The sequence below is a fragment of the Eptesicus fuscus genome, chromosome 5 (genome assembly GCF_027574615.1).
Source record: "Eptesicus fuscus isolate TK198812 chromosome 5, DD_ASM_mEF_20220401, whole genome shotgun sequence".
In the NCBI taxonomy this organism is placed as follows: Eukaryota; Metazoa; Chordata; class Mammalia; order Chiroptera; family Vespertilionidae; genus Eptesicus; species Eptesicus fuscus.
Window position 1 is genome coordinate 76,874,613 of NC_072477.1, and position 17,609 is coordinate 76,892,221.

A 17,609-nucleotide genomic window follows, 5' to 3' on the forward strand; every position below is an offset into this window, starting at 1 on the left:
AACTGACAATGCTTCTGTACCCTTTGATACCTTCCCCTTTGAAGTGTATATTTCCACCTTGCCTTAGGACAAATTGTGTTGAATAAAAGCATGAGTACTTGGTCTAGGTAGGAGTCTTTAGCTCCTTCAGCTGAAGCTCCTCTGACCCCCAATGCCTTTCAAAATTATCTTTCGTCTCCGGCCTCTTTAATCATCTACGCGCAGCCCCTTTCTCCAGAATGCTGAACCCTTTGTAAGGCTGGGACAAGAACCCCGGCAATGTACCCCATCTTCTTTATCCAGTCCTCTATCGCAGGACACTTTGGTTGTTTCCATGACTTGGCCACCCTGAATAATACTGCAATGAACATAGGGGTGCATATATCTTTGCGAATACATGATTTCAATGATTTCGGGTATACACCCAGGAGAAGAATTGCTGGGTCATATGGTAGCTCTATTCTTAATTTTTTGAGGAATTGCCAGACTGCCAAAGCATTTTCATAATCTTAAAGCAAGCAAGTGGCTCACAAAGCATTTTGCCCCAATTTAGGACATATTACTTCCAAATGAAGGCTTCCCTGTACTTCAGAATTTTTAAAGTGACAAAAAGACACTTTAACACACATACACACACACATGAATGGTAACTGTGTGAGGTGATGGATGTATTAAATTAACTTCATTATAGTAATCATTTTACTGTTTTGTGTGTGTGTGTGCATGTATCACATCACATTGTACACTTTAAATATATACCATTTTATTTGTCAATTACACCTCAATAAAGCCGGGGGGGGATTTAATCCTCACTTTTCCATTATCTTTCCTTTTGTCCCTTCCCCCAGGACCCTGTATTTTACCATCTCCAAGCCCCAGTGAAGAAGGGCAGCATAAAATTAGGCAAGGTTCTATATTACTTTGTTGATGGTCCCTTACATTCCTGTAACAATAGGACTGCCTAATATTAGAGAGTCCCCTATTTCAGAGACATAATTAGATTTATTACTTTAACTAAAAGTAACTGTTATTCTTGAACAAACAACAGAAACTTTTGATTGCAAAGTTGTAGTAAGTAACAGCCAAGAGATTTGGGAAGAGGCTGACTGAGGCTCATTATAATAATTCTCTGGGGATCGCAAACCCCATCAAACTTGGGAGAAGAGTAGATCCCTTAAGAAAACAAAGCTGCAACCAAAATCTTTCAGCCCTGATGTCACCTCCACAAAGAGATGTGTTTATTTCAGAAGTAGTTCACCCACTGTCTCCTAGAGTCCCGTTGCCCACAGAAGAAATATCATCTCACTGAGACTGGGCCAATGTGAGGATGTAATAAAAGTCTTTATCATCAAAATCACCCCCCTTTAATCTAAGAGAAGGATGAAGGAGGATTTCACCAAATAGCTGTACTTTTCCAAGGTGGCTCCCAAGAAGAGCTTGCTGAAAATGGAAGATTTTGAAACATTTTTTGACTCATCCAATCCTACGAGCTGAATGATGACAAAGTCCAATGAAACCATTCTCCTAACCAAGGAAGGCAGCTGACCATTCAGGACGCTTTGGAAAAGGAAAGGTGTCCTTAGTGAATGCCATAAATTCATGAGAAATGGAGATCTCACACCAAGAGTATAAGATCTGCATTTAGAGCTCATAGACAACATTGCAACCTCAAGAAATACCCCTGAGAACCAGGTATCTTCTTCAATCCTGTGAGTAGTGTATTTGGGATGGCCTGACTGGGACTTCCCCAGAGGGCTGCTAGACACCTGACCCTGAATCTGTGGGGTAATCTCTCCCTTGGCACTGCTGAGGATGGCAGAGCAGTACTGGCTTTCTCAAACCCTCCTCTTCCTGGCACTCATTTTTTATATTCCTTTGTAAAATGTGGCACATTGAGCACACACACTAGTCTCATTTGTAACTTTAGCCCCACCATCCAGGTCAATGCTAGGCAAGTCAAAGTTTATCCAGTCAGAGCCATTAAGTTAATGCCTGTTCTACCTTGTTCTCTGTGTAACTGTCGCCTTGGAAAACCCAAAACTCGACAACATAGAGTCTCAGGTGAAACTGTTAATGCTCCTCCTTAAAAGGAGAAGATCTCACCCTCCTTCTAAGTGTACTACAACAATCCAGAAGACCATGCAGTTCCAGCCATAGCAGGACAAACTTCCCACTTTCCCACTGGGCACCACATGATAGACCCTTAAAACAATGAATGGTCTGAGTGGATGGTGCATCCATGTCCAGGCTCTCAGGTTGTCGAGCAAGTCTCCTTTTATTCATCAAGCATGTAGGATGAAGGGGAAAATGCCTGGGATTCATGAAGTGGCTTTCTTCCTTTTGTGTCTGGAAGGCCCCGGAGCTATTGCTCTCTAGTTTTAAATAAATAAATAAATAAATAAATAAATAAATAAATAAATAAATAAATAAAGTTTATTAGCAGCCCTATGTGAATATACTTGGGCAGTTCACAATGTCTTTTTTTTTTTTTTTTTAATCCTCACCCAAGGACATGTTTTTCATCACTTCTAGAGAGAGAGGAAGGGAAAGGGAGAGAAACATTGATGTGAGAGAGAAACATCCATCAGTTGCCTCCTGTACACACCCCACCCTGGGATTGAACCTGCAATCCGGGTATGTGCCCTGACTGGGTATCGAACCCGAGACTCTTCAGTGCACAGATGATGATCTAACCAACTGAGTCTCACCAGCCAGGGTGGTCACAATGTCTTTTCACAGTTTATCTGTGCTCAGCTCATGATTCAGTATGACCAAGAGCTTTTTTTCTCCCCTCCCACTCATATCCAACTCTTCATCATCTTAGTCTCTATTTCCATCTTCCTCTCAGTGTGTGCTACCCAGGACTTTGCCTAAATAATACTCATTCTGCCAGCTCCTGGTGCTGTTTCTGAGTGTGACGTTCTTGGTGGATCCTGCTTCTGTTCTCAAAAGAGCTGGGTACATCTCTTGGCTACCTGGGCTCACCTTTGAATCAAATGATTACTAGTAAGCTGCAGAGACTTCCTTTTCAAATCGCTGATAAATCTAGACAACATTGAGCCTAGAATTAACCAGTGGCAAATAGTTATATCCTCAGAAGCTGACTGACTATTTTACGTTCTTTAATAACTATCAACAAATATTAGGTATAATGGTAGTTTGTAAAATCACTTTGAATAGTGTGGCCTGTGCTTTTTAAAAAAAAGGCAAAACCAAGGGAAGTTTATATACAGTTTAGAATTTCTTCCTCCCTATCCATGTTCCCTAGTATTTTCTTCATCCCCAGTACCTAAACTGGGTCCCAATCTTATTTTCTAGAGGCTGGAAAATAATTCTTGCTGGTAATTACAGTAGTAGTTGATATTAATTAAGGACAGGAACTTCCAAGGATGCTGACTTTCTTATTGAATTTATTGGAGTAACATTGGTTAATAAAATTATATAGATTTCAGGTAGACAATTCTATAACACATTATCTGTATATTGTATTGTGTGCTCACCACCACAAGTCAAGTCTCCTTCTATCACCGTTTATCCGCCCTCTACTTTCTTCTATCTCCCTCCTCCACCCTTTCTCTCTGGTAATCACCATACTGTTGTCTGTCTGAGTTGTTTTTTTCCTAATCCCTTCACCTTGATCATTCAGCTCTCAACACCCTCCCCTCTGACAGCTGTCAGTATCCATGAGTCTATTTCTATTTTGTTTGTTAGTTTATTTTGTTCAGTAACTTCCACATAAAAGTGAAATCATATGGCATTTGTATTTCTCTGACTGGCTTATTTCAGTTAACATAACATTCTCCAGGTCCATCAATCTATCGCAAAAGGTAAGATTTCCTTCTTATTTATAGCCCAGTAGTTTTCCATTGCATAAATGTACCACAGTTTTATTGTTAATTTCTCTACTTATGGGCACTTGGGCTACTTTTAAATCTTGGCTATTGTAAATAATGTTGCAATGAACATAGGGGTGCATATATTCTTTCCAATTAGTTTTTGGGATTTCTTCAGATATATTCCCAGAAGTGGAATCGCTGGGTCAAAAGGCAAGTTCCATTTTTAATTTTTGAGGTAATCCCATATTGCTTTCCACAGTGGCTGCACCAACCTGCACTCCCACCAACAGGGCACAAGGATTCTCTTTTCTCCATGTCCTCGCCTTCACTTGTTTGTTGACTTATTAATGACTAGAGGCCCGGTGCATGAAATTTGTGCACTGGGGGGGGGGCGCGGGGGGGAGTGTCCCTCAGCCCAGCCTGCACCCTCTCCAATCTGGGACCCCTCTGGGGGATGTCCGACTGTTCCAGTGGGATCAGGCCTAAATCCCTCTCACAATCTGGAACTGCTGGCTCCCAACGGCTCACCTGCCTGCCAGCCTGATCACCCCCTAACCAATTCCCTGCCAGCCTGATCGACACCTAACTGCTCCCCTGTCGGCCCTATTGCCCCCAACTGCCCTCCCCTGCTGGCTTGGTCACCCCTAACTGCCCTCCCCTGCTGGCCTTGTCACCCCTAACTGCCCTCCCCTGCTGACCATCTTGTGGCGGCCATCTTTGACCACATGGGGGCAGCCATCTTGTGCAATGGTGTGATGGTCAATTTGCATATTACCTCTTTATTAAATAGGATAGCCATTCTGACAGGTGTGAGGTAATATCTCCTTGTGCTTTTAATTTGCATTTCTCTGATGATTAGTGACCTAGAACATCTTTTCATATGCTATTGGTCATCTGTATGTCCTCTTTGGAGAAGGGTTTATTCAGGTCTTTTGCCCACTTTTTAATTGGATTGTGGATTTTTTTGGTGTTGCATTGTATACATTTTTTATAAATTTTTATTGTTAACCCCTTATCAGATGTATCATTGGAAAATATGTTCTCCCATTCAGTGGACTGACTTTTCATTTTGTTCATTTACCATGCAAGAATTTCTAGTTTAATGTAGTCCCGTTTGTTTATTTTTTCTTTTGTTTCCCTTGCCTGAGATGATATATCAGAAAAAAATATTGCTATGAGAAATGTTTGAGATTTTACTGCTTATGTTTTCTTCTCAGATTTTTATGGTTTCAAGTCTAAGATTTAAGTCTTTAATTCATTTGGAGTTTATTCTTGTGTATGATGTAAGAAGGTGGTCTAGTTTCATATTTTTGCACATATCCAATTTTCTCAACATCATTTATTGAATAGACTATCTTTACCCCATTGTATGTTCTTGCCTCCATTGTCAAATATTAATTGACCATAAAGATATGGGTTTATTTCTGGGCTCTCTGTTCTGTTTCATTGATCTATATGTCCATTTTTCTGCCAGTACTATGTTTACTGTGGCTTTGTAGTATAGTTTGATATCAGGCAGTATGATTCCTCCAACTTTGTTTTTCTTTCTAAAGATTGCTGTGGCTATTTGAATTTTTTTTTGTGGTTCCATATATATTTTTGGAATATTTGTTCTAGTTCTGTGAAATACATCTATCTTGATAGGAATTATGTTGAATCTATAGATTTCTTTGAGTATGTGGACATTTTAATGATATTAATTCCTCCTATCCATGAACATGGTATAAGCTTCCACTTATTTGTATCTTCTTCAATTTCTTTTTTTAGTGTCTTATAATTTGAGTACAGGTCTTTTACATCCTTGGTTAAGTTTATTTCTACATTTTTTTTTTTTGTTAATCCTCAGCTGAGGATATTTTTTTCATTGCTTTTCAGAGAGAGTGGAAGGGGGAGAGAAAAGAAGGAGAGAGAAACATCAGTGTGAGAGAGACACATCCACTGGTTGCTTCTGGCTGCCTCCCACATGCACCCGACGCAGAGAAGGAAGCAAACCTGAAACCCAGGTACATGCCCTTGACCAGGAATCGAACCCACAACCCTTTGGTGCATAGGCTGACACTCTAACCACTGAGCAACACTGGCCAGGACTTTTTTCTATGCTATTGTAAATGGAATTGTTTTCATAGTTTCCCTATCTGATAGTTCATTATTGGTGTATAGAAATGCAACTGATTTCTGGGTATTTTTTGTATCCTTCTACTTTATTGAATTCATTTATCAGTTCTAGTTGTTTTGGGTGCAATCTTTAGGCTTCTCTATATACAGTATTATGTCATCTACAAATAATGACAGTTTTACTTCTTCCTTTCCAATTAGGATGTATTTTATTTCTTCTTCTTGTCTAATCACTGTGTCTAGGGCTTGCAGTGCTATGTTGAATAAGAATGGTGAAAGCAGCCTAGCCTGTGTGGTTCAGTGGTTGAGTGTCAACCCATAAACCAGCAGGTCACAGTGCGATTCCAGGTCAGGGCATATACCCGGGGTTGCAGGCTTGATCCTCAGTAGGAGGCATGCAAGAGGCAGCTAGCTAATCAATGATTCTCTCTCATCATTGATTTTTTTTTAAAAGACTTTTTAAAATATATTTTATTGATTTTTTTACAGAGAGGAAAGGAGAGGGATAGAGAGTTAGAAACATCGATGAGAGAGAAACATCGATCAGCTGCCTCCTGCACACCCCCTACTGGGGATGTGCCCGCAACCAAGGTACATGCCCTTGACCGGAAACGAACCTGGGACCTTTCAGTCTGCAGGCCGACGCTCTATCCATTGAGCCAAACTGGTTTTGGCATCATTGATGTTTTTATCTCTCTCTCCCTCTCCCTTCCTCTCTCTGAAATCAATAAAAACATTTTTTTAAAAGAATGGTGAAAACAGACATCCCTGTCTTGTTCATGATTTTTTTTTTAATCCTCACCCACAGATATGTTTTTATTGATTTTTAGAGAGAGAGAGGGTGAGAGAGAAACATCGATGTGAGAGAGCATCAATTGGTTGCTTCCCATATGTGCCCCAATCAGGGATCAAACCCACAACCTAGGTGTGTGTCCTGACTGGAAATCAAACCCGCAATCTTTTGGTGTACAGGATGATGCTCCAACCAACTGAGCCACCTGTTGAGAGCTTATTCCCAATTTTAAGGGAAATGCTTAGTTTTCGCCCATTGAGTATGATGTTGGCTATAGGTTTGTTATATATGGCCTTTATTATGTTAAGGTATCTTCCCTCTATTCCCACTTTGCTGAGAGTTATCATAAATGGGTGCTGGATTTTATCAAATGCTTTCTCTGCATCTATAACATGATCATGTGATTTTTTTTAAAAAATATATTTTATTGATTTTTTACAGAGAGGAAGGGAGAGGGAGAGAGAGTTAGAAACATCGATGAGAGAGAAACATCAATCAGCTGCCTCCTGCACACCCCCTACTGGGGATGTGCCTGCAACCAAGGTACATGCCCTTGACTGGAATCGAACCTGGGACCCTTGAGTCCACAGGCTGGCGCTCTATCCACTGAGCCAAACCGGTTAGAGCTGATCATGTGATTTTTATCCTTTGTTTTTATTTATGTGATGTATCACATTTACTGATTTGTAGATATTGTACCAACATTACATCCCAGGAATAAATCCCACTTGATCTCCCTTTGGATATGCCTCTTGTGAAGCTAATTGGATCCTGTTTTGTCGTTGTCTGAAGCTAGCCACTGGTGTATTGGTTCTGGAGCCTCTTGGTGCAGGCTATTGTCAGACACAGCCTATGACTGGCCCTGAGCAACCCATTTGGAGTTACAAAGTGATCCACGGTTTGTGGCTGGCTCTGCTGTGCCTGGTTGTACACAACAAGGACCAAGCTGTGCACCAAGGCTGGCTTTTACCAGCACCAGACCCTGGAGCAAATGAGCAAAAGTCTCCAAAAAAAAAATGAAATCTACCTTTGCCTGCCTCCATCTGTTGGCTGCCTGTTTGGCTCAGTCACTGAAAAATCCTCTGGCGGTATTCAAGTTGCCTGGGATATGTTCTCAGTGACTCACCAGGTAGGGGCAAGTGGTGTTCACCAGATCTAAAAATATAGAATGCTTCACAAATGTGCATGATATCCTTGCTCAAGGGCAATGCTAATCTTCTCTGCATCATTCCAATTTTAGTAAATATGCTGCCAAAGTGAGCACCAAGGATGCTGACTTTAAAAGAGAGATCTTTTTAAGGGTTTTCGGGGTTTTTGCTGCTAGGAGCTGTCTATCAGACCCAACCAGACCACTGTCTACTTACTAGCTCAAACTGACCATCTCAAAAATGGAGAGTATCCCTTAAGAATGTTTGTGGGAGACATCTCCACCTCTTTATAAAGAAAAGCAAACTCTCTTCAGATAAGTCAATGTAAGACGTATGATTCTGCAAAGTTGCTGTCCCCTAGGAAATATTACATAAGTGATATGTCCTCGGCCTCTTGTATGTCAAACACCACCAAGTCCATCTCTTACACATTTGAGGTATTATTCACTCATTTGATAAGTGTTTATTAAATCTGATTGTTTCAAGTAACTTGTTCTAAGGTCTATATAAAATGCAAAGATTAGTAAAGAAGTTTTTGACCCATCAAAAAATGAAAAACAAAACACAATGAAAATTAAATGAGATATAATAACATTGTGAGGGATACAGAGGAAAGAATCATTCATTCAAAATAAAAGTCTCCATAGAAAAAAACACCATGTATGGGGGGAGGGACTTAAAGGATAAATAAGATTTGAATGGCTGATGATTCCAAACAGAATGAATGCCACATGCAAAAGCACAAATGCATGAAATGCATAAATAATAATAAAAAATCACAGAGTCTATTTTATCTAGAGCCCATTGGAAGATGTAATGAGAGGAGAGTCTGGATATATCTTTTGGAACATCATTAAGAACCTTGAATCTAAGCTCCCACTAAAGAACTTTTATTTATGCATATATTACTTGAATATTTTTGTTTGTGAGAGTTGGGCTTTTCTTTCACAGATTTTCTCTTTCCTTTGTATTAATCCAATCACTAATGAAAAGCATCAGAGATTCAGTAATCTTGAAACAGCAATAGAGTGTCTATACATTCTAAATCAGTTTACCCATGGATATGGATCTGTATCATGAATGACTAAGTAAAGCAGAAAAGTTACCACCTCAAATATGAACTACTCATGAATGAAGACCCAGTATTGGAATAAAGATAAAAATAATATTGAATAAAAAATAAAATAAAAATTTTAAATATTGAAAATAGGTTATAATGTTAACACAAAGGAATTCATTGAAGAATCAGTAATAGACGTTTGGTTAAGAAAAGTAAGCAAGGATAATTTTTGGTTTGAGGTGTTACTTAGGTCACCCTGCAGATCACCACTTTCTCTTCTAACTCACAGACACACCAGGAACCAAACATAAGCCAGGGGCTCTGCAAAACAAGCCTGTGTGGTCAGTGGTGGGAAGATATGTCCTTCAAATAATAAAGGATTCCTTCCATTCGGAGTATGACACTCATTCCTCTTTCCTTTCAGTTTTAGGTGGCCTCAGACTCCCCGGATCATCACAGCTCCTAATGCGGCACACCTCTGATTGGCCATCCCAGCAGCGGTCAGAGGAGCCATGGGAAACCACACCACTGTCACCGAGTTTGTCCTCCTGGGGCTCTCAGATGCCTGTGAGCTACAGATGCTCATCTTCCTGGGGCTCCTCCTGACCTACCTCCTCACTCTCCTGGGGAATCTCCTCATCGTGGTCATCACCCTCGTGGACAAGCGCCTCCACACTCCCATGTACTATTTCCTCCGCAACTTTGCTATCCTGGAGATCTGGTTCACCTCAGTCATCTTCCCCAAAATGCTGACCAACATCCTGACCGGATATAAGACCATCTCCCTACTAGGCTGTTTCATACAAAGTTTCCTGTATTTCTTCCTGGGCACAACAGAGTTCTTCCTACTGGCAGTGATGTCCTTTGACAGGTATGTGGCCATATGTAATCCCTTGCGTTATGCCACCATCATGAGCAAAAGGGTCTGTGTCCATCTAGTTCTTTGTTCATGGATGACAGGATTCATCCTCATCATCATTCCAACTTTCATCGTATTTCAGCAGCCATTTTGTGGTCCCAATATCATTAATCATTTCTTCTGTGACAACTTTCCACTCCTGGAACTCATATGTGCAGATACAAGTCGGATAGAGCTTCTGGGTTTTATTGTGGCCAACTTCAGCTTACTGGGCACTCTGTCTGTGACGGCCACCTGCTATGGCCACATCCTCTACACCATCCTACGCATCCCCTCAGCCAAGGAGAGGCAGAAAGCCTTCTCAACCTGTTCTTCCCACATCATTGTTGTGTCTCTCTTCTATGGCAGCTGCATCTTTATGTATATCCGGTTGGGCAAGGGTGACCAGGGGAAGGACAGGAGCAAGGTTGTGGCCTTGCTCAACACAGTGGTGACCCCGATGTTTAACCCCTTCATCTACACCCTGAGGAACAAACAAGTGAAACAGGTATTTAGTGAGAAAATGAACAAGCTCCTCTTAAAAAGATGAGCTGGCCTAACCAGCATGGCTCAGTGGTTGAGTGTTGACCTATGAACCAGGAGGTCATGGTTCAATTCCTACTCAGGGCACATGCTTGGGTTGCAGGCTCCATCCTGGAGGCAGCCGATCAATGATTCTCTCTCATCATTGATGTTTCTATCTCTCTCTTCCTCTCCCTTCCTCTCTGAAATCAATAAAAATATGTATATTTTTTAAAAAGATGAGCTGGACCTGAGGAAAGGGGAAAATTGCCTCCTTTTCTCTGCAAATGCAGCTCCTGTCCTGATCTCCATGAACTATCTCCTCCTAGACAGTTTTTTACCTTGTACCCAAATCTATAGGGCTTTCTTATATATATCATCAGTGACTTATGAAATTTTGTCAGAGTACAAAAAACTCAGTATGCCACTACCATGTCTGCTATGGCTTAATGTTTCTGACCCTAGCCTATATCTGAGCTTCTTAATCTTTAAGTTGTAATTATAAGCTTAGCATTCCACATTCTCTACACAATCCTACACATCCCTTCAGCCAAGGAGAGGCAAAAAGCCTTTCAAAATTGGTAAAAATATCCTCAACAAGAATATATTTATAATATACTTCAGAAATATTACTAGTATATGTAAGGAGAAATTAATGAAGTGGATAGCCAAGATAGTCAAGTCATGTCTTGCAAAGCTCAAGAATGAGCTCTGTAAACCAGAAGATTTAAGCAAAAGTGTGGAAAACTTATTATAAGCAGATTCAGACTCCCGGTGGGGAGTGGGGGCGGGGGGGAGGGACAATAATGGGCTGCCCATGAAGCCTTGTACTCTAGAGGTATATATATATCTGCTATAAGCCTGCTCTATATCTGTGTTGCCACCTGATTAATTCCTTCATTGTTCTGGCCTAGCAACAGACCTGAACTTTCCCTGTTCCTATGGGTCAATACACTTTATTGCTGCAGGCTCTCCCTTGGTTTCCCATGCCTCGCACTCTGTGTCCAAAAATATTATATTATTTCAGCATGGTTGGTTTCTTTGATTAGGCTGGCTCAAACTGCCCCATCTGCCCCTTCCTATGTTCCACCTGCCTTTGTTTCCCACTGGACCCCTGCTCTATCTGCCTGCATTTCAAGATAACTTCTCTCAATATCTCAGTTGTGGGAGGTTGCACTGAGAACTCTGGGTTGGAATCTCCAAGCTGGGCCGCTCAGCAGAGAACACCAGAACTGAGAAAGGTACCTACATAACATCTGGCTGTGAAAAGCAGCAGGGTTGCTGTTGGCCAGGGAGTGATGGCTGGAATGCAGGCACCCTCTTAAAAAGCCAACACACAAAATTCCCTGTGGAGACACTCACTTTGTGCTCTGGCAGAGGGAGGGCAGAGTGGACTAGAACTATGTGAGCAGAAGCCAGGATTGGGTCTCTGGGGTTAGAGCTCAGAAGGCAGACAATCCAGTTTTCTGTGCTGAGTCATTCCCTCATGCTACAGAGGTCATCTTTCTCATGCAGGCATTTGCTATACAGGCAGCTTTGCCTGGGGAGAAGACAGTTGACCCACCCTATTGTAAAGCACCTTGCCCCACTTTGCAGAGTTCCTGAGACCCATTAAGAGACTGAGAATAACAATTAGCCTCCAGGCAGAAGCAACTGCCCCACCCTGTTGATAAAATCTCTCATCACACCTGTGGACGATTGCCTGCGGGCTAGTCAAGATGGAATCCTATCAGTCTGTAGGCAGAAGCAGTTTCTGGATGCTTTGAGTCATTTGACACTGTCCTGCACTAAAGATTGAGAGGCCTAGCTGATCTACTTAATACATAGTCACAAACCTAAACAGGCAGCCAAAATGAGGAGACAAAGAAACAACCCCTAAATGAAAGAACAAGAGAATTCTCCAGAAGAAGAGATAAATGAAATGGAGGTTTTAAAATTTATCTGATATAGAGTTCAGAATAATGATGGTAAAGATGCTCAACAGCATGAATAAAGATATAGTAACTATGAAAACAGAAATAAAAAATGACATAGCACAAATAAAGAACACATTGAAAGGAATACACAGCAGATTAAGGGAAGCTGAGGATCAAATCAGTGAATTAGAAGACAGGATTGGAAAAATCACTCAATCAGAGAACCAAAGAGAGGAAAAACAGTTTAAAAACAGAAGGACAGATTAAGGGAGCTGTGGGACAACATGAAATGTAACAATATTCGAAAAACAGGTGTGTAAGGAGAGGCAGAAAGGAAGAAAGGGATAGAGAATGTGTTTGAAGAAATAATGGCAAAAAACTTCCTAACCTGGTAAAGGAAAAAGTCACACAATTTCAGGAGGCACAGAGGGTCCTAAGCAAGAAGAACCCAAACAGGCCCACACCCAGGCACATCATAATTAAAATTCCAAAAATTAAAGACAAAGAGAGAACCTTAAAGGCAGCAAGAGAAAAACAAACTTGCCTACAAAGGAGCTTCCATAAGGCTCATCAGAAACTCTACAGGCCAGAGGGAATGGCATGAAGTACTCAAGGTAATGGAAAGCAAGGATCTGGTCCTAGCCAGTTTGGCTCAGTGGATAGAGCATCAGCCTGCGGACCAAAGGGTCTTGGGTTCAATTCTGGTCAAGGGTATGTACCTTGGTTGCAGGCTCCTCCCTGGCCTGGGCACTGGTTGGGACGCATGCAAGAGGCAACCAATTGATGTGTTTCTCTCACATCAATATTTCTCTCTGTCTTTCCCTCTACCTTCCACTCTCTCTAAAAAAAAAAAAAAAAAAAATCAATGGATGCCCTAGCCGGTTTGGCTCAGGGGATAGAGTGTAGACCTGCAGACTGAAAGGTCCCGGGTTCGATTCCAGTCAAGGGCACATGCCTGGGTTGCAGGCTCGATTCCCAGTGGAGGACGTGAAGGAGGCAGCTAATCAATGATTCTCTCTCATCAATGATGTTTCTATCTCTCCCTCTCCCTTCCTCTCTGAAATCAATAAAAAATTTTTTAAAAATAATAAATAAATAATAAATAAATAAATAAATGGAAAAATATCCTTGGGTATGGATTAACCAAAAAACAACCACAAAGAAAGAAAGCAAGATCTGAAACCAAGATTACTATATCCATCAAGGCTATCATTCAAAATAGATGGTGAAATAAAGAGCTTCCCAGACCAAAAAAAAAAAAAAAAATGGCTAAAAGAGTACATCACCACCAAGCCAGCATTACAAGAAATGCTAAAGGGACTGCTCTAATGAGAAGAAGAAATAGAGAAATGTAGGCATACAGAATTAAAATGTCAGTAAATAAGTACCTATCAATAATAACCTTAAATGTAAATGGATTAAATGCTCTAATCAAAAGACACAGAGTAGCTGAATGGATACAAAAACTTGACCCCATAATATGCTGTCTACAAGAGTCCCACCACAGGACAAAAGACTTACACAGGATGAGAGTGAAGGGATGGGGAAAAAATTTCCATGCAAATGGAAAAGGAAAAAAAAGCTGGAATAGCAATGTTCATATCTGACAAAATAGACTTCAAAATGAAGGCCATCATAAGAGACAACAAAAGTCACTACATAATACTAATGGCATAGATCCAACAAAAGGATATAACCCTGACAAACATATATGCACCCAATATAGGAACACCTAAATATATATTTTTTTAAAAAAAACACTTCTGGATAATATTTAAAGAAATTCAAAACACTAATTCAAAAATACATATGCATATATATGCTTCCCTATGTTGCAGCACTATTTACAATAGCCAAGCTATGGAAGCAACCCAAGTGTCCATCAATAAACAAGTGGAGCCCTAGCCAGTTTGGCTCAGTGGATAGAGCGCTGGCCTGTGAACTAAAGGGTCCCGGGTTCAATTCCGGTCAAGGGCACATGCCCAGGTTGTGGGCTCAATCCCCAGTAGGGGGCATGCAGGAGGCAGCCAATCAATTATTCCCTCTCATCATTGATGTTTCTATCTTTTTCTCCCTCTCCCTTCCTCTCTGAAATCAATAAAAATATATTTAAAATAAATAAATAAATAAATAAATAAACAAGTAGATAAAGATGTGGTACTGCCCTGGCTGGTGTGGCTCAAATGGTTGGAGCATCATCCATACACCAAAAGGTCACAGGTTTGATTTCCAGTCAGGGCACATACCTAGGTTGTAGGTTTGATCCCTGGTTGGAACACACACAGGAGACAACCAATTGATGTTTCTCTCTCACATCATTGTTTCTCTCTCTCTCCCTCTCTCTCTCTCTCTCTCTCTCTCTCTCTCTCTCTCTCTCCCCCCTCTCCTTTCCTCTCTCTCTCTAAAATCAATTTTAAAAAATTTTTTTAAAAAAGATGTGGTGCCTTTATACAATGGAATATTACTCAATCATAAAAAGAATGAAACTTACCATTTGTGACAACATGGATGGACCTAGAGGGTATTATGCTATGTAAAATAAGTCAGCCAGAGAAAGACAAATACCATATGATTTTACTTATATCTGGAATCTAAAGAACAAAATAAATGAACAAAAAAAACAGAAACAGACTCACAGATACAGAGAACTGAGGGTTGACAGATGGGAGGAAGTAGAGGGTGCTGGATAAAAAAAGGTGATGGGATTAAGAAGTACAAATTGGTAGTCACAAAAATAGTCACAGGGGTGTAAAGTACACCCTGAGGAATATAGCCAATAATATTGTAATAACTTTGTATGGTACCAGGTGGGTACTAGAATTTTCAGGGGGATCGCTTCATGAATTATATAATTGTCTAACCTGTATACTGTATACCTGAAACTAATAATATTGAATGTCAACTGTAATTTAAAAATAAAAATTTTAAATTTAAAAAAGAACTAGAGGTGGGAGACACATGACTTCAAAAGTTTGTGCCAGGCTCTCTTGCAATTTCCTAAGGTGTAACTTGATGATAAATGTGCAAAGTGTTTAATGTGATATTACCTTTTTCATTTTACTCACCTTGCCCAAGCAAAATCTTTTGCATATTTGTGAACAAGTACTCCCTTAAATAAACACACATAATATATTACACAGAGGGCTGATTTCCATCTTTCAAATACAATATTTAATGTACTCAGATCATCATCAAGCTCTTCTTCCTATGTGTCTCTTTCATATCAATGTTTCTCTCTCTTTCCTTCTTCCCTCTCTAAAATCAATTTTAAAAAATGTAAATGTTAAAGTGTAAATCTAACAAAATATGTGCCAGATTTATATGCTGAAAATTATAAAACATCCATGAAAGAAAACAATGAAATTCTAAATAAACTAGAGGCCCGTTGCACAAAGATTCGTGCAATAGGCCTTCCTTCCCCTGGCTGCCAGCACCAGTTTTCCTCCAGCACCCGGGACCCGGGCCACAGCAGAGCCAAGCCTTCAGCCTTCAGGCTTGGCTCCAGCCGCAGCGGAGCCTTCAGTCTTCAGTCTTTGCTCGGGGGAGCCTTCAGTCTTCGCTCTGTGCCTGCATATGTAAATTAACTCACCATCTCTGTTGGGTAAATTTGCATACTCACTCCTGATTGGCTGGTGGGTGTTGCAGAGGTATGGTCAATTTGCATCTTTCTCTTTTATTAGTATAGACTAGTAGCCCGTTTGCACGAAGATTCGTGCAATAGACCTTCATTCACCTGGCTGCCTGCACCAGTTTTCTGCCGGCACCGGGGACCCAGGCCTTGGCCGTGGCCACTGCCTTCTACCTTCTTTCAGGGTCCCGGCTTGGCCCTGGGCGGTGGCCTTGGGCTCAGCTGCACCCAGCGTCCCTGCGATCCGATTGCAGGAGCAGACCCCCAAGTCGGCTCGCTCCTGCCATCGGAGCAGGCACCCGGCTGGCGCCCAAGGCTTTCCGGGCCTTGGGCTCCGCCGCACCGCACCCCAGCCGGGTCCCTGCGATCGGAGCAGGCACCCGGCTGGCGCCCAAGGCCCGGAAAGCCCGGGCGGCTTTCCGGTCCATGGGCTCCGCAGCACCGCACCCCAGCCGGGTCCCTGTGATCGGAGCAGGCACCCGGCTGGCGCCCAAGGCCCGGAAAGCCCTGGGCGGCTTTCCGGTCCATGGGCTCCGCCGCGCCGCACCCCAGCCGGGTCCCTGCGATCGGAGCAGGCACCCGGCTGGCGCCCAAGGCCCGGAAAGTCCCGGGCGGCTTTCCGGTCCTTGGGCTCCGCCGCACCGCACCCCAGCAGGGTCCCTGCGATTGGGAGCAGGCACCCGGCTGGCGCCCAAGGCCCGGAAAGCCACCGGCCCCAGCGTCCCTGCAACGGTTTCCTGGTGGGCGTGGTTGATGGGCGTGGCTTGGTTGGTGGGCGTGGCTTGGGCGTAGCGAAGGTGCGGTCAATTTGCATATTTGTCTATTATAAGGTAAAATGGCAATATATACCCAATTCTCCACAAATATGGCTATAACACAATTTATATTTTTTATTATGTTTTTCTTGATTTTAGAGAGGGAGAGAGAAACATCAATTGGTTACCTCTCATATGCACCCCAACTGGGGAACAAACCTGCAACCTGAGTATGTCCCCTGACTGGGATTCAAATCGGTGACCTTTCTGTGCATGGGACAACACTCAAACAACTGAGCCACACTGGCCAGGGCCATAATTCCCATTTTTTTTTAAAAGCACAAATACCCAAGAAGCTTTTTAAAAAGTTGTTAACATTATATTGACTCTCCTTATGCTTTCAGACATTTCATGACCATAGAAAATAAGTTATATTTTGTGTTCTATTTTTTGTTCTAGGTATTATGTTCAATATTTATTTTTAGTTGCTTTTTGGTGCAAGATAAAGGTTCAGTCTCATTGTTTTGCGAGTGGCTATCAGTTTTCCCAACACCATTTATTGAAGAGACTGTTCATTTCCTTATTATATATTTTTGGCTCTTTTGTTGATAATTAATTGCATGATTTTATTTCTGGACTTTCTAGACTATTCCACTGATCTATGTGTCTGTTTTTATTCCAGAACCATATTGTTTTGATTACTCTAGCTTTATCATATACACTGAGTGGCCAGATTATTATGATCTCTGAATGCATAATAATCTGGCCACTCAGTGTATATATATCCTATCTAATAAAGAGGGAATATGCTAATTGACCATCACTTAGTCACAAAGATGGCTGCACCCACAGCTGAGGCCAAGTTCGCATAAGGAGCCTTAAAGAGCAATCAGCAGGGACCTGAGGCTACGCCCTCTCCCGCCCCTGTGGGGCTTGACAGGGGACCTCAGGCCATGCCC

General features: G+C 41.7%; 1 protein-coding gene and 1 non-coding gene across 2 annotated transcripts; one reads left to right on the forward strand and one right to left on the reverse strand.

Annotated features, from left to right (window-relative positions):
* Positions 1-7,880: 7,880 nt before the first annotated feature.
* LOC114228676 (U6 spliceosomal RNA) lies at positions 7,881-7,987 on the reverse strand. The gene has a single exon (XR_003614812.1). It is a non-coding gene; the product is annotated as a U6 spliceosomal RNA (small nuclear RNA).
* Positions 7,988-9,443: 1,456 nt separating this feature from the next.
* LOC103301555 (olfactory receptor 49) lies at positions 9,444-10,379 on the forward strand. Its single transcript, XM_008158560.3, has one exon. The coding sequence runs from the start codon at positions 9,444-9,446 to the stop codon at positions 10,377-10,379; it is 936 nt and encodes a 311-aa protein (XP_008156782.1).
* The last annotated feature ends 7,230 nt before the right edge of the window (positions 10,380-17,609 follow it).

Coding starts and splice junctions, on each gene's coding strand:
- LOC103301555 (XM_008158560.3), top strand. CDS start 9,444: ATGGGAAACCACACCACTGTCACCGAGTTTGTCCTCCTGGGGCTCTCA.